At 39.3% G+C, this 24,738-nt stretch overlaps 1 protein-coding gene across 1 annotated transcript in view; it reads left to right on the forward strand.

Moving 5' to 3' along the window:
• The window catches only part of spire1b (spire-type actin nucleation factor 1b), a gene marked incomplete at its 5' end in the record, with an annotated part of 49,519 nt that extends 39,781 nt beyond the window's left edge, over positions 1 to 9,738 (forward strand). Inside the window, 9 exons of the mRNA XM_080742611.1 lie at positions 1,196 to 1,246; positions 2,482 to 2,648; positions 3,279 to 3,375; positions 3,879 to 4,024; positions 7,059 to 7,196; positions 7,431 to 7,501; positions 7,604 to 7,631; positions 8,237 to 8,520; positions 8,848 to 9,738. Coding sequence (XP_080598737.1) covers positions 1,196 to 1,246; positions 2,482 to 2,648; positions 3,279 to 3,375; positions 3,879 to 4,024; positions 7,059 to 7,196; positions 7,431 to 7,501; positions 7,604 to 7,631; positions 8,237 to 8,520; positions 8,848 to 9,103 — 1,238 coding nt within the window. The 3' untranslated portion in view covers positions 9,104 to 9,738. The remainder of the gene's footprint in view (positions 1 to 1,195; positions 1,247 to 2,481; positions 2,649 to 3,278; positions 3,376 to 3,878; positions 4,025 to 7,058; positions 7,197 to 7,430; positions 7,502 to 7,603; positions 7,632 to 8,236; positions 8,521 to 8,847) is intronic.
• Positions 9,739 to 24,738: the final 15,000 nt, after the last annotated feature.

A 24,738-nucleotide genomic window follows, 5' to 3' on the forward strand; every position in this document is an offset into this window, starting at 1 on the left:
TCTATATCATTGCGTTCACACAGGTCTGCTCTCTGATTTGATCCAAATGTCTAAGCTGTGTGATGTATAAAACTATAGTTATAGTTAAAACTATAAATAAATGTCCCTCTCCACTCTACTGATTACACAGCTGTGATCAAGAATCAAGTCCGGGCGATGGGATGTAAATCCCATAGCCATATATCCTAGAGCCCGCAGGGACAGTCAGCCATATTAGTGGTTGTTGTTGGTTGTCAGGGAGATATCAAAACCAATGCATTTCCAAGTCAGATCCACAAACACAATAAAAGCCATGCTCCACTCCTCAGTCTGGAGTGGCCACATAGAAGAACGCCTTGGTTATAGACATAGTGGAGGACAGATGTGATCTGGGATTGTTAGCCTACAGTATATGCACTCAATATACTCCACTACAGTTGGAGTCCATTTGACAGTTGCTGGTTCCCAAACACAGAATCAAAAATGTAGATCTAGAACACATATAATATGTACAGTACAGTAAGGTTCAGTAGAGTACAGTAAAAGTACAGTAAGGTTCAGTAGAGTACAGTAAAGTACAGTAAGGTACAGAAAGGTACAGTACAGAAAGGTACAGTAGAGTACAGTACAGTAAGGTACAGTAAAGTACAATACAGTACAGTAAGGTACAGTAGAGTACAGTAAAGTACAATAAAGTACAGTAAAGTAGAATAAAGTACAGTAAGGTACAGTGGAGTACAGTAAAGTACAGTAGAGTACAGTAAAGTACAGTATAGTAAGGTACAGTAGAGTACAGTACAGTAAGGTACAGTACGGTACAGTAGAGTACAGTATAGTATAGTACAGTAAGGTACAGTACAGTACAGTAAGGTACAGTAGAGTACAGTACAGTAAGGTACAGTAGAGTACAGTAAAGTACAGTAAGTTACAGTAGAATACAGTAAAGTACAGTACAGTAGAGTACAGTAAAGTACAGTAAGTTACAGTACAGTACAGTACAGTACAGTACAGTAAGGTGCAGTACAGTATAGTAAGGTACAGTACAATACTGTAAGGTACTGTACCTTACAGTACCTTAAAGTATCCTATTTGTTGGGTTGGAACCGAGCCCACACTGTTTCGAAGGAACAGTATTTCTAGTTGGTTGAAGTTATCTCTGTCCAATGACAGCCATGGTGATCAAGGCTGTGATCGTAAGATCGATGTTCCCTTTTAGGTTTTGGCAAAACACGCAGCATGCCACAGGACTTGTTCCGTACGGGTGCAGGTAAAGTATATGAGTGCTGCTGGTTTTGAAAAGGCCTTGTTCACCCTAACCCACAACGGCCTTGTCTGTCTGTTTACCCGGCTTTACACTAATATTGCTGGTAATGAGGGAATTGGATTTGGTTAGGAGCAAATTGACTCTAGGGTGCAATGGCTAGAATACGCTATTTACTCTGACTTATAAACCCTTTGGGCTGGTTGTTATGTACTAATTTAGCAGCAGAGCGGTTTCATTGCAATCTCTGAAGTGATAGAAAGACTCTTAGTTCCAGCCCCGCCGAAGCCTTGGAGATCTTTTAGAGCCTGCGAGCTCCTGTGGATCCTTCTGTCTTTTCTCAGAAACAGGGAGAGAAAGAGAGAGAAAGGGCGAAAGAAGAGAAATGAGGGAATCTGGCAAGGTTACAGGTGTCCCACAGATCTTATGTGCCTATGCAGCTCTTTAGTAGCTGCCATTTCCAGAACTAGTATTTTTATTTCCTCTTCTCATGCTGCCTCGCTCCCTCTCCCTTGCAGTATTTCAATCCCCCCCCCCCCCCCCACACACACAAACACGCGCACCCCTCTCTTCTCAATGTATCCCTTGCTGTTGTGCATGTTTAACCACTTCTATCAATTGTAAAAGCCAGGTGGAATTAGACAAGGAGATTGTCAGGTAGCCCAAGCTGGCTTGTATTAGTCTTATGTTTTCAGGTTCAGTGAGCTGCGGTCTTTAAATGGCTTTGTGATTGCTTCACTCTCCGTGGCGTGCTGTTTTGCACAGAGGCCTCGTTAGACGTAGTGGATGCAGGGATTTGCTTGCCAGAGTTACGCTCCTACTGTACAAAGCCGATGTACGTGAAGAGCCAGTTGTCTGCCTCAAGAGCTCAGAGTCTTAATCTTACATGGTTCCATGCTCTGTGTGTAACATCAGCTCCTTCCTTTGTTTCCCCACACATCCCTATTGCTTTGCTTTGGGATGGATCTCTAGCTTTTTCCTTCAATCTTTCATAGCATCCTCTCACCTTACCGTCATTCAAACATACAGCTAATGGGTTAGTGGGTTATTTCTGTCAAAGTGCATAATTGTAGGTTGATGAAACAAATTCGAGATCTATTCAAGATCCATTCTTGTAGTTCGTGGACGCATTTTGAAAAAGGAAAAGAGGATGCGAGAAATTGAGGGCTAAGGACTTTTGAGATTCGTCTCTTTGTGTTTTCCGCTCCTTGATTGTCCCTCATTTGTCTGGTTCTATGCAGATGACTTCAGTCCTAACATGGCCAGGAGGGTGTCCAGCACCCTGTCTCTGCACGGTGGATCTCCATCCCTCGCCTACGGGGCCCCTACTGGATCCCAGTCCGCCCCCCAGAGGAAACGACTCCTGAAGGCTCCCAGCCTGGCTGAACTGGACTCCTCGGACTCTGACGTGAGTGTGTGTGAGTCCGTGCTTGTTTGCAGTGGCGTCACAAGGGGTAGGAAAGTTGGACTGAGTTACCAGGGCCCAAGGTGGAGGGGCCCTATAGTAACTTTAGCTATTGAAAAATAGCAGTTATACAAGCTCACAGCGCGGCACCGAGTGCCGCGCTGCAAGCTTGTAGATCTGCTATTTTTGAAAAGTCGTGAAAATGTGCGCAAATCTTTGAATGTATGTATTTTTTAAGTGAACATTTCTAACACAAAATTTGCTTCAGGGGGGTCCCTGGAACTAAATATTTTGAGATCGGGGTCCGTGGCCAAATATATATCATCTTGGGGGTCCTTGACATAGGTTTCTTGCACACATTTTCACGATTTTTCAAAAATAGCAGATCTACAAGAGTGCCGCGCTGTGAGCTTGTACTGTATATCTGCTATTTTTCAATAGTTAACATTCATGGGGGGCCCGCAGTGAATTCTTGTACCCAGGGCCCAGAATTTGGTCTGACGCCCATGCTTGTTTGTATGTGTTTGTGTGTTTCTTGAATTGGTGTGGGTGTGGGTGTGTGTGTTGTTGGGAAGATTGTGTTTGGTATTGAACAAATAATGATCGATGCGCTCACATCTTTGCTATATTCAGGATGATGAGACTGTGGGGCGCAGGTCGGCCAGCAGCTCCAGTGTCGCAACATCAGTGATGGATGACACGTCTCCAGAGACGGCCCTTGGAAAGAAAAGTGAGTCTCCATCCATCCACTTTCCACCAGCATCATCATCTTTTCCCTTGACTCTCCTTCACAGAGAGACTGCTGATAGCCATTAAGACAGCTATTACTCTAATTACCATTATTAGCATTAGCATCCATCCATCAATCCATCTGCTTATCCGCAGTCAGTCGCAGAGATAACAGTTCCTGCAAAACAAAAAAAAAAATTCCCTTTCCAACACCACATTATATAGCTAACTCTAACTGGGGGTTCCCGAGGCATTCCCAGGCCAGTGTGGAGATTGAACAACCCCATCTGGTCCCTGGTCTTCCCCGTGGTCTCCTCCCAGCTGGGTGTACCTGGAAAACCACCCTGGGGCATCCGTATTAGATGCCAGAATCACCTCAACTGGCTCCTTGGAGCACCATTATTATTATGTATATTATGATGTCATTATTACATATTTATGGCCTCTTTAAGAGAAATATGATCATTGATTTAAACCAAACAAACTCTTCCCTGCCAACTCCAGCTCCACCCATGTTCCTGCCCATCTCCTCCACGCCCCAGCCAGAGCGCCGCCAGCCCCAACAGCACAGGAGACACTCCATCGAGAAGGAAACTCCCACCAATGTCCGACAGTTCCAGCCTCCTTGCAGACAGAGCTCCAAGTCTCTGGTGAGTCAGACACTACCAGCAATACAATAAAACACAAATACAAAAACAATATAACTTGGTTGTGTCCGCAATAATGATAATTATTCATGTCTGAAGAGAATCGGAAGAGAGGTTTTCTAAGGTCATTATGGCCCGGGGAAATTTCTCATGGTGGCCATTTATTAGGAGAGCCGATAAGGAGAGCATAAGGATGGGTACACTGAGTTGAGACAAGGGAGGGATTGAAACCAGACATCCAGTCACTCCCGTCTCAACCTTCTCTTGCCACATTCAGCAGATTGAAAGATCTTCCTCTTTAGCTGCGTACGTCTAAATCATGCGGCCCCAACATGCTCACCTTGTCATTTCCGTGAATAATCGAGACCCTTATTACAGTACCTCCCACCCACACACAACACACTGTAACCTTCTCTCACTCAGGTTGGAATGTTAGCCACACTGCTTGGCTGGAGCCCTCTCCTCTGCTCCTCTCCCTCTACACTCCATCACATACGGAGTTCCCACCCTATTGAGGCATGTGTGTTGGGGTTGGTGTGGGCGGTTTTTGCACTGTGCAGGGGCATCCACATCAGTGGAAGAGAGTCTGCCAAGGTTTGCCAGTCTCCTCCCAGTCCATGCTGGCATAATAATAACAACTGTAGTCAAGCATACTGTACATCTTCTCCTAATACTGCTTTCTGCTTGTTTAGAGATACTTTGCAAAGTGCAGATCTACTGCCATAGTAGTAAATGCATTAAATAACAAGTTATTTCCTTAATGGACAGGTGAGTTTGTGTTATACTGTTTCATACTGTACATTTTAACCAGCAACTCGATCATACTGCAAAGTATAAATTAGCCTAGCCCCTTCCGGCTGATACATCCTTTAAATGCCCTTCATTTCCTTTTATAAGGCTCTGCCTTGGCTAACATCCATGTTAGTGCTCTCAATAACAAAAACAATTAACTAGCCATCACCTAATTTCAGTTGAAACTATAATAGACATAATGTGCTCTTGTTATGCAATAGACATGTGCCATTGCACTTTGACTTTGGCTAAATGTGTAGTTTATGTTCTAGCACATTTATCTAGCAGGATCTGCACAGATTTGTGAGAGTTATGAAAATATATATGAACTACTAATGCTTCTCCATTTCCTTGCCTGTGTTTTAGTTACGGCTCAGCAGGGTGTATCTTACAGTGCATTAATTAGCACCATGGGAATTTTTTACTCATGTTTTCTCACTTTTTCGATCCTCCAAGTAGAAGGTAACATTAATAGAAAGCGTGACACGATGAAAAGTACAATAGCACCAGTATTCTCAGCCAAGTGAAAACCTATTTAGGCATACAGAACATGTTCAGCTCCAATGCAATTTTCACAAGCTGGCATTCCATAGTTTTACACAGACACAGTGCCAGTGCAGTGAGAATTCAGAAGACGCACACTGTTTGCCATTGACATTGATATGCGCAGTGATAGTAGGCCTTAGCTCATTTGCCATTTTCTGAGTGGAAAAGATTTAAATTTAATTTTAAATCTCCTTTGTCCCTTTATCATCCCCAGGATGGTGTTAGTCGCAAACAAAGTTGTCTCATGTCATGACGTACTGTATCTGTAACCATACATAATGTAGAAACAGGCACCAAGTGGAACTCCTCCATAAATGTGGAGATGTGTGAATTACAGTACTGTCCAGTGTCCTATGCCTATGCCTATGCCACCTATTTGTTTCCACAGCAGAGGTGGGCTGTAACTAAGTAAATGTACTTGTGTATGTTATTTTAGTATCTATACATTACTTGAGTATTCATATTTTTGGATACTTTCACTCCACTGCAAAAAAACGTACATTATTATTTCACTATTATTTCTGGAAAGTTCACATTTGGATGGTAAATGTAGATTAAAAAAAAAAAGTTAAATACAGCAATACATTGTTATTTTTTAAGCAAATACTTTAGTACTCTAATCTAATTACACATTTGTCTGAGCAACTTTCACTTGTAGTTGAGTAATATTTGACCAGGAGTATCTATACTTTGACTCAAGTACTTTGATTGGTTGATTGATTTATTGGTCGATTGATTGATTGATTGGTCGATTGATTGGATACTTTATTAACACTATAGAAGCATTACGGCAGTACAGTAACTAAACAATGCGAAAGGGATAACACAAAGTCATGGGGGGGGGGGGGGGGGGGTGTTTCCATTGTGGTACATTGTACTCAATTTATCATGACATACAATACATACAATACTTTCCATAGAGTACTTTATCCACCACTTTTTGTCCAGCAATATTATGGATTCTGTGTAAAATGGTAAATGGTGCATTTATATAGCGCTTTTATCCAAAGCGCTTTACAGAGATTGTGCATTACATTCACCCATTCACGCACACATTCATACACCGGTGGCAGAGGAAACCATGCAAGGCACCAACCTGCTCACCGGGAGCAATGTGGGGTTCAGAGTCTTGCCCAAGGACCCTTCAACATTAACTCAGGGGGAGCCGGGATTCGAACTGGGAACCCTTCGTGCTCTAATAACCGTTTCTCTACCCCTGAGCTATGCCGCCCCATTTCCCGTGGGAAAGGGGCTTAAGTGAGGCAGTTGTTTCTCCTGTACCATTAAATAAAGCACTATGGTGCTGAAGTGGGATAGACTATGGTTTGAATCGGCTCTGCCTATCAATCCAGTCCGTTATACAACCCAGGCCAACTCGGTGTGAACTGTTTTCTTGTCCAGTCAACAATGGGGATGTTTTTAGAGCCCAAATGTACCCTGGCGTGAGACAGAGCGCCAGTATCGGTGTGTGTGTGTGTGTGTGTGTGTGTGTGTGTGTGTGTGTGTGTGTGTGTGTGTGTGAGTGCGTGCGTGTGCGTGTGTGTGTGTAAATGGAATGAGAAATGTGTTAATGTGGTGTTTGGTGTTGCCATGGCAACTAACTGTTTGTGTGTGTGTGTGTGTGTGTGTGTGTGTGTGTGTGTGTGTGTGTGTGTGTGTGTGTGTGTATGTGCGCACACGTTTGTATGCGTGTGTGCAGGAGGAGTTCTGTTTCCCTGTGGAGTGCTTGTCTCTAACAGTGGAAGAAGTTATGCACATCAGACAGGTGCTGGTCAAGGCAGAGCTGGAGAAATTCCAGCAGTACAAAGAAGTCTACAATGCCATGAAGAAGGGAAAGGTACGCCTAAGCACTTATTGTATATCAGTACCAGTACAGTATTTGTTTTCTGATGTGCCTGTTTGAGGGGAAATAATGCAATTTAAAATCTTCAGGTTTCCTGTGGAAGCCAAGTGCTTTTCTATGATCGAGTGAACTGTACCGTCATGAAACTGTACCTTTTCCTATGCAAACTTCTTATAAAGTCTTCAATCAATCAAATCAATCATCATCTGCTTGTGCTTTGGATTGCAGCTTTGCTTCTGCTGTCGAACCAAAAGGTTTTCCTTTTTCACTTGGTCCTACACCTGTCAGTTTTGCAAAAGGTAAGATATTACACTGTTGGATTTCTCCCTGTTAATCCAACCTATTTGAAAGTTTAGTACATGAATCTTTCTCATTAAATGTTCCCTGGTTTCTCCTTTTAGGCCTGTGTGTTCCCAGTGCTGTAAAAAGGTACGTCATCAAACACATCTTACATATAATCTTAAATGTAGTATGTAAAATACAATAATTGTTAAATAACAGGGGTCTCTCCGATTAGTAAACAGAAAATACATTTTCAGGTAGGCATACCAATTTTATCCAATCATGAGAGAGAACTCATACAAGATACAAGATAAACAATTTACATTTGAAGCGATGAAACAAATATATGTGCAGTACAATTTTGAACTGATAAATGATCTTTGTGGGGTTGTCTCTCCTTTGGATAACATATCCTGACCTGGATGTATTTTCTGTTTGTACTTTCTGTTTACTAAAGAGCTGGGCAGATGGGGAGACCCCTGTTACTGAATAAACAATCTGTAGCAATGATTACTATTGGAATATAGAGCTTTAACATTTTAACAATAACCTTTTATAACAAAAACACATCACTTTACACCCCTTTTAAGCCTGATTAGTTCATTGCACACTGCACAAAGTATAGGTCAAGCCTTGTATCCAGAGTGAACAAGACAAGAACCAAAAGAAAGAAAGAAAAACGTCATGTGCATACAGCTTGTACAGCATAATCAATCAACGAGATTCCCATTTGTGCTCTCCCACTCTACCAGATGCGGCTGCCATCCAAACCCTACTCCAGCTTGCCAATCTACTCCATAGGCTCCACTAACACCCTCCCCAGGGAAAGGTTGGCTGCCATGTCTGCTGTAGGAAAGGGATTGTCGGTGGCCAGTGGTGAAGGCTCACCAGGAGTGCCGCGGGCCTCAGGAGCTTCTTTTGTGAGAGGAGCAACTGCAGGGCCATCTAGGGGAGGTGGGGAGCTATCAGGAGATGGAGTAGGTGTTAAACCCTCCACTAGCAAAGAGCGCCCCAGCTTTCAGAAGACCATGTCCAAGTAAGATCTTTAACAACAATACGTACATGCTGTAGGTTGCTGTTCTTCATCTGTATTTGTTCTTAGCAGCGGCTGCATTGTGTGTTTTCTATGTTAATATAGAGAGGATTGCATTTTATTTATTTGTTGTACAAAGCAAATAATGATGTAAGCTGTACTGTACACATACTGTCGTATGTCCATGTGGGTTTGACTTTAAGACCGAAAATAAGCATTTTGTTATTGTCAGATAATTGCAAAGCAAGCAACCATTTTGATACTTAAATAATGGTAGCTAAACAAAATACAACCACCCTTGTGTTATAGTACTCCTTTCACCTCTATCAGGTTGTCGAAGCATGGCTCGCTGAAATCTCATGAGGAAATAGAGCTTCCCTCAGAACTGACAGAGGACTGGGCCACCATGGAGGTGTGTGTGGACTGCAAGAAGTTCATCCACGACATTATCTCTTCCAGCAAGCACAGCCTGTCACTGGCCACCAAGAGAGCACGCTTAAAACGCAAGACACAGTCCTTCTACATGTCCTCTCCTAAAGGGAGAGAGGAGTATCGACCATCAGAGAGAACAATCAAGGAGATCTAGAGCTATCCTAGTCTTCTGTCTTCCTCCATCTTCCTCCATCTTTCTTTTCTATCTCCCAACATTTCTTTCTTTCTTTCTTTCTTTCTTTCTTTCTTTCTTTCTTTCTTTCTTTCTTTCTTTCTTTCATTCATTCATTCTTTGGTCTCTCTCTGTCTCTCTTCCAACTGCCTGCTGCATCTACATTATATGGCACAATTATGAAGACTCAACACTGGAAATTATTTTCCACTATGATCAGGTCTCTGTACCATACTGTACATGTCTAGCTCTTTTAGGATAGACTTATGTGTGGACCGTGGTTGCCAATGGCAAAGTGTGTGGACTGTGTGGTCTTGTTTGTGCGTCCTGATCGCAGTACAGTTCCTCTATTCTAGAAAAATGTATGAATATGGCAATCTTTTTCTACCACATTTTGTTTCCTCTGTAAGATAGATGGTCCCGTAAAGAAAAAAAAAAAAAAGCATATACTTTTCTCAAAAGAGACTGAAATGGCTGTTGAGACAAACAAGGTAGTGTGGCGGCCTCAAAGAGTGGCTTCTCTCCTTTCACAATGTGGCACAATGGAACGGTTCTTCATGAGTATTCATCACACATGGAAAAACAGAAAGAAAAAAAGTAAGGCTGGGACTTTAACTGATTAATTGCGATTAATTAATTACAGAAAATTAACGCGATTAAAAAAATTAACGCATTTTAATCGCACTTCGTTTTTGCACCACAGAACCTTCAGTTTCGGGCATACCGATCATAGCGATGCACCAACCAAGAAGAGACAGCAAACGCAAAGGGAGAAGTAGCCGATCAGAGCGCTTTGCTTGGCCCAGTGGATGCGAAATTTAGATTTAAAAAACTCACTCGTTGACTCACTCGTACAACAAAATGAGTTTTACTTGAAAAAAAATGCTTCTCAGGTCAAATATCGATGTGCGATTAAAATGCGATTAATTGCGATTAATTAATCACAGAGCCTGTAATTAATTAGATTAAAAATGTTAATCGCATCCCAGCCCTAAAAAAAAGAAAAAAAATCAACGAGCACAAAAGAAAAGACTGATGTGTACTTGAATTCCTCAGGCAATGGCACTCTAGCTAAGGGTACAAGGTTTAGATCTTGGAGTCTCCTTAAACACCAGGGGCTGACCATGACAAGGAACTAAGCGATGGCTTAATGAACATACAGTACTGTATATAGAACAACTTATTTTCAAAGCATTTTGGTTTTGTATGATGTATATACAGTTCACGATGCATACATTTTTGGTTGTCCTCTAATTAATTTGTCCTCTAATTACTTTACTTTTTCATTGGTCATATTATTGAGAGGAGTTGTACACACATTTCAGTTTGTCTTTGTGTGTGTGTGTGTGTGTGTGTGTGTGTGTGTGTGTGTGTGTGTGTGTGTGTGTGTGTGTGTGTGTGTGTGTGTGTGCGTGCGTGCGTGCGTGCAGATTTAGTGCCAAAATTACTCATTACTCATTTGTGTGTAACCCAAAGAAGCCTTGTTTTTATTCCTGTAAGTGTTGTACATGCACTGCTCTTGCAATAGAAGAGGCATGCTGCATTGTGTACAATCTTCTGTTATTTGGCTTGTGTAACACTATGCTCCCAGTGGCCAAACAATGATGGGGAAAGCTTAGTCAGTGGAACACTGTATATTGGTGTTGAGGTACAAAGTGAAATGGAAACTTATACTTTCAACTAGAAGCACAACTTGATTTTCATTTCTACTTCAAAATGCCACTCTCATTTTTGTTTCCTTTGCAAATGTTCAAAATAAAATTCAGTCTGCTTGTATAGAAATAGAAGTAGGGATGGATTGTTGTTTGCCTAATAGGCTACAGCATTATTTTGCAGGGTATGAAAAGTAGCCAGGATTTGACTGGGGACTAGTGGAAAATGTAGAGCCAATTAGACCCTCCAGGTCCACGATGAATCATATTATATTTAAGGTTAATTTACCAAATTGCCAAACATATCCATATCCTTCACCTGTTCTAGTTAGTACAGACTCGCTGGTCATTTTAAAGGCATCAAATAATGTTAACTCACTCCCCTGGCTGTTAAAAACATAAAGCTTTGCTCACAATAATGCCTTTTATGATTTTCAGTAAGCTGTGATCACATCTAATTTTCCTCATCTCCCTCGATATTTCTGCCTTAAAAACTGTCTTTTGTAATCACAGTCATAACATGAACACAGTCATCTAACTACTGTAAATACTTTTGTTTACTACCATTTGTATGTAGGTCAGGTCTGTATTGGCTTGATTCAGAGTGAAACTACTGTGGTTTTTGTTCTTTGAGGGAATCTGGCTAATGTACAATGCGTAAACCCTGGACTTCACCCCAAAGAGAGAGAGAGGGGTGGTGGGCTGAGAAATGCATATGAAACCGTGAGATGTAACAGCATCATGCATGTACAGTACTATGATGTAATTGTACCTTCAATCTCTTATCTTCTGGCTGTAACTCCCTACTGAGAATACAACAAATGATAACTAAAACAATAAAATATAATGCAATACCCTACACCTGCAAGCATTTGATTTTTCCCCCCTTTGTTTTAATTGTTTTAAAAATAAAACACTTATTGTCACTTCATACAAAAGAATCTTCTTTTCCTTTTCGTCTTTTCACTTCAGGGGCCGCCACAGTTCCTCTCTCGGAACCCTATCATATGCTTTCTCTAGATAAGGCACAATGCATGCAGCTCCCTCTGAACTTCTCTGTCAACATCCTCAAATATTCCATCTGTAGTACTCTTCCTTGGCACGTGTTCATAAAAATCAGCACTTCTCCAGTCGTCAGGCATCCTCTCACTCAAGATCGTGTTCAACAATCTGGTCAAGATTCTAGACACATATCCTAGAGTCTAGACACTTCCATACTTCTACGGGTATATCTTCAGGACCAACCATCCGCTTCAATGCCTTCCTCACTTCGTCTTCACTAATATTTTTAACTACACTACACCACTACAACTCATCATATGCTGTTTGGCCTATGCCACCTCTCTGTACTCTTGTCACTCCCAAGTCTCCTTATCTACTTTCCTTTCACTCCCTTTCAGCTTCCACCACTTGGTCCTCTGCTCTGCCTTTGCCCTCTTTGTCTTCCTTGCCGCCAGGGCCATCCTACACACCACTATTCTATGTTGTTTGGCAACACTCTCATCTACTTTGCAGTCCTTCACATTACATCGTCGATAAAATATGTAGTCCACTTTTGTGCTCCTATACCAACCCGGTCTCCAGGCAAAAATGTCAGAACCTCTGCTCTTATATGTCACCCTGTGTTCCTGCTTCTTCTGGAAAAAGTATTCAATACAGCAAATTCCTTCCTCTTTGCAAAGTCTACCACCATCTGTCCTTGAGTTCCTATCCTGAATACCAAACTGGCCAATCACTTCCTCATCACTTCTGTTGCCTGCACCAACATGTCCATTGAAGTCTGCGGATACTCTGTATCACTTTTTCATCTAACTAATTCCAGAATTTCTCCTTCTCTTCTAACTCTCATCTTACCCGTGGGGCATATCCACTGACAACATTGAACATCAAACCTTCATTTTCTAACTTCAAGCTCATCCCTCACATTCTTTTCACCTCCAGGACATTCCTAGCAAACTCCTCCTTCAGGATAACTCCTACTCCCTTTCTCTTCCCATCTACACTATGGAAGTTATTGAGTTGATTCGCATTATTGATTTGGCATACCGTAGGTTTTATACGGATGCTCTTCCTGACAAAAGTGTCTGCATTTGCCCGGTCTTGGGACCGGCACAAGTAGGACACTGGCTTGTGCCCCGTTGAGGCTGCATTACCAAATAATATACTTTATTGTAACAATATTCTGCAATAAAATGTAAAATACATAATATACTCCACAATAAAAAACAGAATCTCAACAAAAAACAGAGAAACTGGGTACTAAACAGTTCTGAGGTGAGTTTACATACATTTTTCACAATATCAAAGCTTAGACTTTTTAGTTTTTGTTTATGATTCTTTCCATTGCGAACAGAAGCTCCTCTTATTTTACCCTGAATATCAAGACCATGAAACGTCATTTGAAATAACTTAAGTTGTGTGAAATTAAGAAAATACTCAAGACCTCTTCTAAGTAGGCTATAAATAAATCAAGATTTTGAATCAACACTACAAAGATTACAGTCATTTTTGTACAAACTTAAACAATTTCAAAATGTCTACACATGTATGAAAACACTGTAGATATTTGTATAAAACCATATTATGCATTTCTCTGAGATATGGTTCTGCCAAAGAGCAGCAGAGTAATAACAACAAGAAATAAAACACTGCAACAGTCTTCTATGGAGAAAAGGATGCAATTGCATTGAAATGTCAGTGTTTGCTTGCCCCTAATAAAGTCTATTTTAAGAAGGTCTGTTTGCTGCAGTACTGTTCTCTTTGATTCCATTATTCTGAGAACATCATGCTTTCATCATCATTACAACACTATAGCAAATTCCCTTTAAAGGCATATTGTTTATATTCAAATATTTTATTTGGGGTGCAACTGTGGGGTATATCAATTCATTTAATTATAAATTATCGATTTGAATAATAACAAGATATTTTAATATTTTTTCTCTTTTAACAATAGGAAAATAGCTTAAATAGGTTCTTCAAACTCACAGCACACTATTGTGATAAATCAGAATATTTTTTGGTGTCAATTTCATGATGTATACAAAATATTATATTTAAAAAATGTGATGGTTCAGTTAATCGAATAATAGCTAAGAAAATAATCGATAGTTGCAGCCCTACTTTTTTAACTGATTAGGCCAGCTGCATCACTCAATGAAAGTACATAAAATTCAAGTATGACCAGGAATTTGTCTATTTACTGTACATGATCCTTAATATGAACATTAAATTATGATTAACTTTTTGTAAAAGGGTTAACTATGCAACACCTCCTAGGCTGCTTACGCAATGTCATCAGCAACTGTACTCAAAGTTTGCTCATTCTAAAATGCATATATTATGTCAACTTGAGGAGCAACATTGCAGGGATGTGTATGTGAAAACACATGTCAGTCCAGTGTACTTTGGTCTTCTGATGTAGTTTCTGTCTCCATTTCATATGGCTGATTTACCTCCATGGAGTTGTTGTCTCCTATGATGACACAGTTGAGGTGAGAGCCATAGATGTGAATGCTCTGAGGGTCTGATGGTGGAGCTGGAACAGAGGTCTGGGGTGCCATCTGCTGCCCACAGCTGCACCTCATGGACTCTAGAAAATAAATGAACAAATTAAAAAACTAGTGGGATTTTCCTTTTCTCTATGAGTTCTGAGGTAGTTTTTAATCCTAATCTAAAATAAAATAAAAAACAATGGCATAAATTCATAAACTGAACCCAACTCAGTTATCTGAAGGGAGGAAATTCACTGTGACAGTGTAATAATATACTGTTGTACAGTTGTTGTAGAATGAGTGTATGTGCCCTTTAAGAGGAATGCTGGGAGACGCGGGAGGTGTGGATAGTGGAGGGAGGAAGTAGTTGATCTCTGACCTGTGTAGTGTTTGATGTGGGAAGAGAAGCAGTGTTTGATGTTCACGACACTGAAGAAGTTATAATAAACAAACTTTGCCTGATTAAAAGTAACTGTTAATTCACCACTGTGCAACGGGAAAAGTTACACGTTGGGTTGTACCCCGAAGTTATAACGGATTACGGATTAAGTGTTATAGTGTTAACCTCGGCCGTGGAATTGAATGGAATTCAGTTCCCCTGTGTCTGCCGTTTTTGTGAGGTCCGGAGGCGAAGACAGGAAAGGTTACACAGTGTACAGTATATAACTTTTCACAGATGAGATAATGACAAGTATTCAATATTCATTGTTGTATTACAAATTGACTAATGTTTATTGACTTTTGATTGATTTTCTTTCTTTTTTTTTCAAATCTTTAGGCCACTGCATGTGACTGTCACCTGAAGGGACATTGTTGCAAATTAACATAAAGCTACTGAAAAATAGGAATACCCACCATTCATTTGGAGCCCAGAAGCATGCAACAGAGGCTGACTTTCCACAACTGCAGACTGGTAGTTCTTGTTCCCAATGACGCAACTGGTCATGGTGGTGTTGCTGATGTTAACAATTAAGGTTGTAGGCGGGGGAGAAATGGAAGTCAGAAGACCCGCTGCTTATGTTTATTTTGAAAGTGCAAGAGAAAGGAAATGGGGAAGAGACTATCATAATGGGAAGTTCCTAGTTACACAACTGAATGAGAATATGTTTGTCATTGAAGTTTCTTGTAGTTCCCAAAGATACAGAAATCCTGTACTGTAGTGTAGAGACTATAAACCAACAGCTATGATTTACATGTGTGTAATAGGTGAGATGTGTATGGATTATGAATTATAAAGCTGCAAAGATGTATTGTATACATCTTACATTGTTAAATTTGCAATGTTTCATTTTTAAAAGATATTTCTATATTATCTGGGTATGTTATGCTGATCTGACAACAGCTTTCTATGTAAAGCATGGTGCGGACTAGATGTTGCAATAGAGGTCTTACTTATTTCCATAGTACTGTAGTAGTAGACTAGTGCTCAGAGATGGGCAGTATTTGAAATACATGTATTTGAAATACGTATTTGAAATACTTTTTTGTATTTTGTAATTTGTATTTGGCTGGGACGGAAAAAATTGGATGTAATTTGTATCAAAATACTTCCAGGTCTAGTATTTTCTGTATTTGAAATACAAAATACTTTTTATGTAATTTTATTCTCAAATGGACACATTTTAAACATTCGCAAAGGTTTAAACTGTAGGGGGAAAGACACAATAAGGGACCAGCATTTCTGGCAATGTCATCATTAACAGCCAATGAGGGACCAGCATTCCTGGTGATGTCAGTAATGATATCACTGGCATCGCCAGTGGTGATGCCAGTGGTGAGCGCACCTCATGGCGCGCTCTGCTGGCGTGCAAGCAGGCCATACATGGCCTACTTGTGCACAAGGAGCAAGTTGGCACCTCAACAGAGTGCAGTTTTAGTAATTATAAGGCTGGCAGAGCGGGTTTTGCACTCAATGAAGCAACTGTGCATTCAGTCTCATGCCATAGTTCCTTTAGAAGATAACGGTAAAGTGGGTTCCAGACGATACGCGGTCACCGCCTCCTAGTAATTCATTTTCAATGAGAGGCGGGCGGCTATTTCTGCCGCGCAGCTAAGTTTTGAGGCGGCGAGGCGAGCGGGCGCAGTCCCGTGAAAATCCCTGCGAGCGTGCTCGTTTGTGCATGCGTACATGGGCAGTGAGAGTTGGATTGTGTTCATCTTTGTGAAATACCTTGTGGCGTTTACTCACTGAGCAAGTGTGTTTGTGTCTCACCGCGGTGCGGTAACCCAAGCGGGGTAGCACTTTATAATAACTATACACTATAAAGCATTAGTTAAGCATTAGTAGCTAATGAATTCATCATGAATTCATCATGAGTTCATAGTTTATTAATCACGAATTCATCATTAGTAAGGAATCATTTATACATTAACTGAACATTAGTAAACACAGTAGTTAAGCATTAGTAACTATTGAATTCATCATGAGTTCATACTTTATTAATCATGAATTCATCATTTGTAAGGCATTATCTATACATTTACTGTACATTAGTAAACACAGTAGTAAACACAGTAGTTAAGCATTAGTAACTGCTGAATTCATCATGAGTTCATACTTTATTAATCATAAATTCATCATCAATTAATGATTCATTAAGGTAGTTACTACTTGTTAGTTAAGTATGTTCCGTGAGCCCATCTAAAGTGAGGACTATTCATGCCTTATAAAGCATTTATACATGAGATAGAAGCAGTGATGTAGAAAATGACCGTATTTATTACAAAAGCGGACACCTGAAACATAGTAATAATAAAACAAAACATTCATGATTAATAAGCATTAGTAACTGCTGAATTCATCATGAGTTCATACTTTATTAATCATGAATTCATCATCAATTAATGATTTATTAAGGTAGTTACTACTCGTTAGTTAAGTATGTTCCGTGAGCCCATCTAAAGTGAGGACTATTCATGCCTTATAAAGCATTTATAAATGAGATAGAAGCAGTGATGTAGAAAATGACCGTATTTCTAGGTTCGTGAGGAGGTGACTAAAAGAATAGACCAGAGACAAGAGCTTAAATGTGAATAATAAAGACGTCAAGTTTACTGAATGAAATAATGAAGCAAAAATAGTATGCATACAATAAACTATTTACAATGATGGAGGTAGGTAGACAAAATTCTCAAAAACCATTCAACACCTTTCTTTTTTAGAGCAGGTTCTTAGGTCAGTTTTTCTATTTAGTTTACCAACTAAATATTTAATCCAGTTAATTCAAACTAAAGATAGTTTTCTATTTAGGACCGGTCAATCTTTATTATATTTTCAGCCTATTTAAACAGGTAAGACCTATTTATTTGAGCTATTTTCAGCAGGTTAAGTATGCTTTCAAAATAAAAAGTGCAGGCAAGTACCTTTAAACTCCCCTTTAACCTTAATATGACCTTTAAGTTCAACCTTTACGGAAAATAATAAAATAAAATATCAAAAACAATCAATTATCAAAAATAGTGCAATATCAATTTTAGTAACAAAACAGTGCAATATTGTCAATATCTAACTTCCAAATGAAATGTCACTGTCTTTTCCTCTTCCTTAGATCTGTGTTCAGTTAACTCAGTGGATGATCAAAACAGTTCAGTTGCTCGGTCCAAAGTTTCAGTTCAAAAATATTAGTTAGTCAGAGTTCTGTTCAAAGTCAAGTCTCAGTTCCAAAAAATAGTCAGTCAGAGCTCTGTTCAAGTCACTTGGTCAAACCATGCAGTTGGTCCAATAGATGGTTTCTGTAGATTCAGTTCCTGGGTCTCCAATAGCTTGCCATCCGATGTATTTCCATAAGCAAAATGTAAGATTTACAATAACTACAACATTAATGCCATACAGTAATGAAGCACTTAGTCAGAAACATTTCCTTAGCCCTTAGCTGTTTACATCAAGCCAACAACACAATACTGAAATAACTTCAAATAAAACAACACAAAAACGTCAGAATACAGTACAGTACCTTATTAGCTGCATACATTTACAAGGAGGGAATTATTGTTTAAATTCGCGGACTTTATAGCACTTTAAATAGTTAACTTTTACAGCAACACTGTTTGGCTAGTGTTCAGAACTGACGCTGGTTTTACTGTGTGTGCAACATTGAAATACGGCCGGGTAGAAACGTTGCGTGGCCGCTAATTAGTTCCGCCCCATTCATCTGACTGGAGGAAGGTAGGAACCAAAATTCCTAATGTAAATAGTAACCAAAACGAAAGTACTGACTGACCACCGACACAGAGGCAGTTACAAAGAGACTCTTAAAGGGGCAGTGCTCCTTTTATAATGGAGTGCACTTAAAGGGATTTGTTCAAAGCCCGATTTTTTAACCTCACATATAAAATGTTTTCAACCTTTTTAAGCATATTTACTGTAGATGAACCAACTATTTATTGTTGTTTTTAGGCAAAATCATATGATGCAATGAATTAACCATGAGTTATTTAAACCAGTATGCATAACCAGGTAGTCATTTATTTGACTTTTTATCACCATATAATTGACCCTTATTTGGAACCTGGGTTATATAATGTACAGTAAATGTATAAATAATGCCTTACTAATGACAAATTTATGATTAATAAAGTATGAACTCATGATGAATTCAGTAGTTACTAATGCTTAACTACTGTGTTTACTAATGTTCAGTTAATGTATAAATAATGCCTTACTAATGATGGATTCATGATTAATAAACTATAAACTCATGATGAATTCATCATGAATTCATCATGAATTCATTAGTTACTAATGCTTAACTAATGCTTTATAGTGTATAGTTATTATAAAGTGCTACCCCAAGCGGCAGCCGTAGCGTTGACCGCTTATCGTGTGGAAGGCACTTCTGGCCTGAGCTCTCACACACTGGCACACAGTGGTAAACATTTAGGCAGCCTGCTCAAGACTAACACCATAGTATGGTCAATTTAAGTGCCTTCCACACGATACGCGGTCACCGCTATGGCTGCCGATTGGGTCAGCGGTTACCGCACGCGGTATTTCACAAAGATGAACACAATCCATCTCTCACCGCCCACATATGCATGCACAAACTAGCACACTCGCGGGGAATTCACGGGACCGCGCCCGCTCGCCTCGCCAGTTAATTTAATACTTGGCAGTCAATCTATAAAAGTACTAATCATTGCATCAATTTTTATAAAAAGTATTTATGTATTTTCAAAATACAAAATACGTATTTGAATCTTAAATACATTTCTCTGGCCAGTATTTATATTTCGTATTTTGATACATTTTTTGACCCAGTATTTGTATTTTGTATCAAAATACTTTTCAATGTATTTTCGCCCATCTCAGTCTGCTCACCTTGTGTGAGTGTATTCTCCAGAGGTTGAGGTGTTTGAGCTTAAAGGTGGTAGAAAGCATGATAGATTAAGTTAAATTACAACATATTCACTGTTGACAAATGTTCACAGGCTAAAATAAATCTGGTCAATATAAAACACCTCGATCCATAGACAGACAGACAGACAGACAGACAGACAGACAGACAGACAGACAGACAGACAATTTAGGTATTTAGCAGATTCTCTTAATCCAGACATATAGATACGTAGATAGATAATGTAGTAACTGGGTTGTTCTCTTTACCTGAGCAGCAGTGTATGATCCTTTGACAGAGTGAAGGATGGCACACCTCCAGTGAACTGTAGAATAGCTGACATGCCCTCCTTCCTTTTCTCAGTAACAACTGGACTACCTTCTGCATGTTATAAGAAAACAAAAAGACAGCCTCATAAATATACAGTATAGACCTTCATCTGAGCATTTCCATCGCAACATATCTGCAAAACAGGATTGTACAAATCCGAACACTGCATGAATAATGGTCAATCAAGCATCAGTAGCAGTACCTGACATTCATGCTTGATAGCTCTTGTGTCATTCATAGGGGCCTCATCCATGGTCTCCATTAGGCAGGACGGACCTACTAAGAGTATCTATTTGAAGCTGCAGGTTTTTGTCTGTGCAATGAAAGGAAAATAAATAAATATATACTGTAGTCTTAATTCCTAATGCTGATGGTACTTGACATTATTTGTTGTTGCACAACAGTGGGACACGTGTTTTGGAATTTCAGCCCCTGTAACTTGTTAATAAACATTCTGTCTTGCACTGTGGCTCTTACAATGGAACATGTCTGTCGGCCACCAGATTTGTTTTCTAGCAAGCTACCCATCAGCTCACACACTGGAAGAAGCTGGTGTAGCCTACTGCATGTAATGTACAGCAAACCTACCCGGACATCATCATCGGTTTGCACTTTGAGTGCTATTTCATCATGTAAACTTTCCAGGAAGAGATTATAGGCTACTGGTCTTTATGCATTTCTAGCTTAGAATCCCCTCCATGATGCAATTGTTTGGCAGGTTGTCCACAACTCACACGTGTAGCCTACACAAAGTGAGTACTAGACATTTGAGTGCCATCTCAAAAATGAGTGGTCCAATTATATGAAGATAGATGTTTGAAAATGGTTCATTTTCTCAAGACAAAATCTTTCCTATGTTTGTTTCACTTTTGACACAATGAAAATGTCAATGTGAATTGACATTTTGTAAATACTCTAAATGTTTAATAACTCAATTAAATATTTGCATTTGCTTTATTTAAGCATTTCTATTGTTCTTCTTAAAAATAAAAATAAATAACGGAAAAAGTCTTACCAGATATGACAACATTTTCGTTTAGTAACATAGTTGTTTTTTAGAATCCATCATCAGTGTAATAAATAGGACCTACAGTATTCAGACAAGTTGAGACAACAACACTGCTGCAAAAATAGAAATGTTTGCTTTTATACTGTATGCTATAGCAAGGCGGAGCTTGGGTACGAAAGTGGGGTTTTCCTCCCAGAAATTCAACAACCCAATAGAGAGAAAGGGGCTTTCCTGTATGCTGCATGTGCCTCTGAGGTCTCATATTAGCACAAGCTGCTTCCTGAGAGAGTTCAGAAGCAAGATTTGTGCGCTGCTGTGATAGGAGAAGGATATCAAATGGAACACCCTTGCCCATAAATATACCCCTTGCACCTGTATGTGTCTTGTACTTTGTTGGCTACTTGTCGTGTAACGGTCAGTACCTGTCTGTACCTGTCCTGTAATTGTCTGTACTGTCTTGTGCCTGTTTGTATTGGTCTGTAAGTTTATATACCGGTACATACATGTTGTGGAAATCCGAACATTTCCTCGGTGAGAGAATGAAGAGTTAGACACCGATATGTCTATAACAGATTTATTCAATACAACAGATGACAATAATAATAATATGACAATAATTCCTATGTAATACAATAATGAGAAAATGAGAGTAAAGAATAGAAAGAAGAGAGGAGAAAGGAAAAAGAGATGGAAGAAGGATAGGTGGACAGGGTCCAGTTGTCTCGAAAGGCAACGGGAGTCTGACACCGATCTGGATGTTGAGGCAGCTTAAATACAGATACTGCAAGGATACATACACATTGTTAAGATAATTCTGAGGACTGACATTCCTTCTGTCTGACCAAAAGATTTGTTCTCTCAACACTTGAGTATGGAAGGTCACTTCTGCCTGACTATGAAATGTGCCACTCAACGCTCAGCGACTGAGAGTGGCGACACTACCCTGACCAATGCTGCATGAACATGTGTTCCAGTCCTATCGACTGAGAATGGAAGGCCCTCTGCTCTATGCCGAGGCCGTAGTGTGTAGTCACTACCCTAGCCAGAATACTGACGCCTGATATAAGAAACATTCTCCTTGCGTTCATAACACCTTAACTTGTCGTCTTGCTGTCTGGGTCTGCCGCTTGCCTACAGGGGAATAGCTAGTGAGCTTGACCTTACTGTATGAGCCTGCTGCTGCATAACTATGTGTAGACAGTACACAGAGGCCTAAACTCATAAGACATATTATCATACTCATTTACTTCCCTTGCTTACATATTACACTCATAACATCAGCATACAGTCATATATTAATATAACAGAAGTAAGATGAATATTAAATATATAATCTATATCAATAATCGATAACTCAATAATCGATAGATCAATAGCCTGAAAGGGAATATAAATTGTATTTCCATAACAATTCCCCCTTTGGCCATATAATGGACATAAAATGTAATACAATTTAGCTAATGATGGTTCAAGTAAACACATTAGACAAAAGCAGATGCTGTTCTATAGGATAAAGCTATATCTAGAGCTGCACAATTAATCAATTGTGATCAGAATAATGGTGCAGCTCCAGCTACCCCCCACCGATTGGGGGCAAACCACTGTTGAGGGACGATGTGGTTTGCCATGCGTCTCCATGTTGGCCCTTGGTTGGGCGTTGTTCCGTGTTTGACACTTGCTGACCTGCAGTTAAAATATGCTTCAGAGGTTAGTCCCCCCCAAACCCGAAATCTTCCTCCTTATGGGTACCTATAACATTTCCTATTCACTGTAGTGGTGGGAGAAGTATTCAATGCCAAAATACAGAAGTACTCAATTGGAAGTCCTGCATTAGATTTTACTTGAGTAAAGAGTATTGGCATCATACACGACTAATAGTCCTAAAGGTAAAGTATTCATTCTGTTGCAGCTTGGTAGCTGAACTGGTATCAATCACTTAGGTCCTTTATGTGACAATAAGTTCTATTGATCTAACATCAAGCATCTCCACACCACTTGTTATCACTTGGAGAACATTATATTTCTAATTTCATGACACTTAGCCTGCATGGTAACTCATTTTGGAATAATAAAACAAACCATTGGAATAAAATAAAGTATCTTTTATTGTATTATTTGGATTTGCAAACTTCTAAAATAAGTTATAAAATCATATAAACGTTGCTCTCAATCAGTTATAACTGAAACTGATGTTCTGTTAAGTCTCTCACTATCCGGGATACAAGTCTAAAGACACTGCATTTCAAGTGATTCAAATCACAAATGAAAGAAAGTGAGAACATGCTTTCACTACATAGTGCATGTTATCTTATAATCAATATGAATGTTCCGAATACATTCACAACAAATGTAACATGATAAATTATTACACTTAAGTAGTACAAATAGCAATGTAATTTTAGGGTTAAACAACTCTAAATATCTGTCTTGAGCCCAAAAGGTTTAAGCAACACTGGCTATATGTGCAAAGATACTGTAGTTAAAGCTGAGAATAATGGTAGTGGCACAATGCCCATCATTTACCTATGAAATGTATTGGGGCAGAAGCATAAAATCTCAACACATAGGTGCAATACATGTATCAAAAGTAAGGAGGATAGGGTCACTTAGTTTGAGTGCGTATTTGATTCCCTGTACTTAAGTTACTCTCAGCAACTGATTTGCTATATATCCAATATAACATTAATTAATTTGTTACTTGCCTTTATTAGTAGGAAACCTAAGTTACAAAGACTCTGTTTATTCTGTATGAGAAATAATCTTTCCATTTATATCGACATTATTGTCCTAACAGACATGCAATAGAAGTACGGTACATTTCACATAATTTGCTGTAAGTAAGATCCACTTTAATTAAACAAACAGTCCATACTGAACTCTGCATTATGATGTGAGCTATAAATAACAATGTTCGGCAAGTTACTTTTGAAATGTAATAACTTACATACACATTGAAGTATCTTTAGTAACGACCTTTATTACTCAGTTACGGCTTAAAGTGATAGTACAGTAATTAATAACTTTTAACAATTTACCCCCAACACTGGTTGTTATGTAACACTGAAAGTTGTGGTCCCCAAGAAAAATAGTTACTGCTGCACATATTGAATGTCTCACTGATTACTGATGAATTGACCATGGCCCACAAAGGAAATAAGCCCCTGGGGCATTTGTGTTATCCTTTTAGCATAACCTTTGACTGCACTCTGTACTGTTAACAATCTTATCTATAAAGTATTAATTGTTACTAAAGTATTCAATCAGTCAGTCAATCAGCCAACCAATCAATCAATCAATCAATCAATCAATCAATCAATCAATCAATCAATCAATCAAACAAACACTCAATCAATCAATGCTACAGCTACAGTAACTGTGTGTCCTAAATAAACAATATGCTCACACTTCCATAATAATATATCCACAGCTCGGTTTGGTGGGATGTTGTGTTGTGTATATATCACTTACTTTCAAGTTGCACACTGTTTGTGTGTGTTCAGGGTCTACTGTACATGAATGCTGCTTCCTATCGGAAAGGACATAACAGCATACAACATACAAAACAATCCCCACCCTCGCAGAGAGTTACCTTAAGCATTTCTCTTGCACTCAAAGTTAGCCTGTAGTTAGTGGGTTAGTTAGTTATGTTTCATTCACTCGGTTTCACATACACAAACACTTGGAAACACAACAATAACATTTTCTCTGCACCCCTTGCACAAGTTAATGACACAGAGCTGAGACATAGAGAACGACAGTTGCCCCGCAAAGGAAGTGCAGGGTTTCATCCACAGTTGCC

This window comes from Nannobrachium achirus, assembly GCF_963921795.1.
Source record: "Nannobrachium achirus genome assembly, chromosome: 2".
Taxonomy (NCBI): Eukaryota; Metazoa; Chordata; class Actinopteri; order Myctophiformes; family Myctophidae; genus Nannobrachium; species Nannobrachium achirus.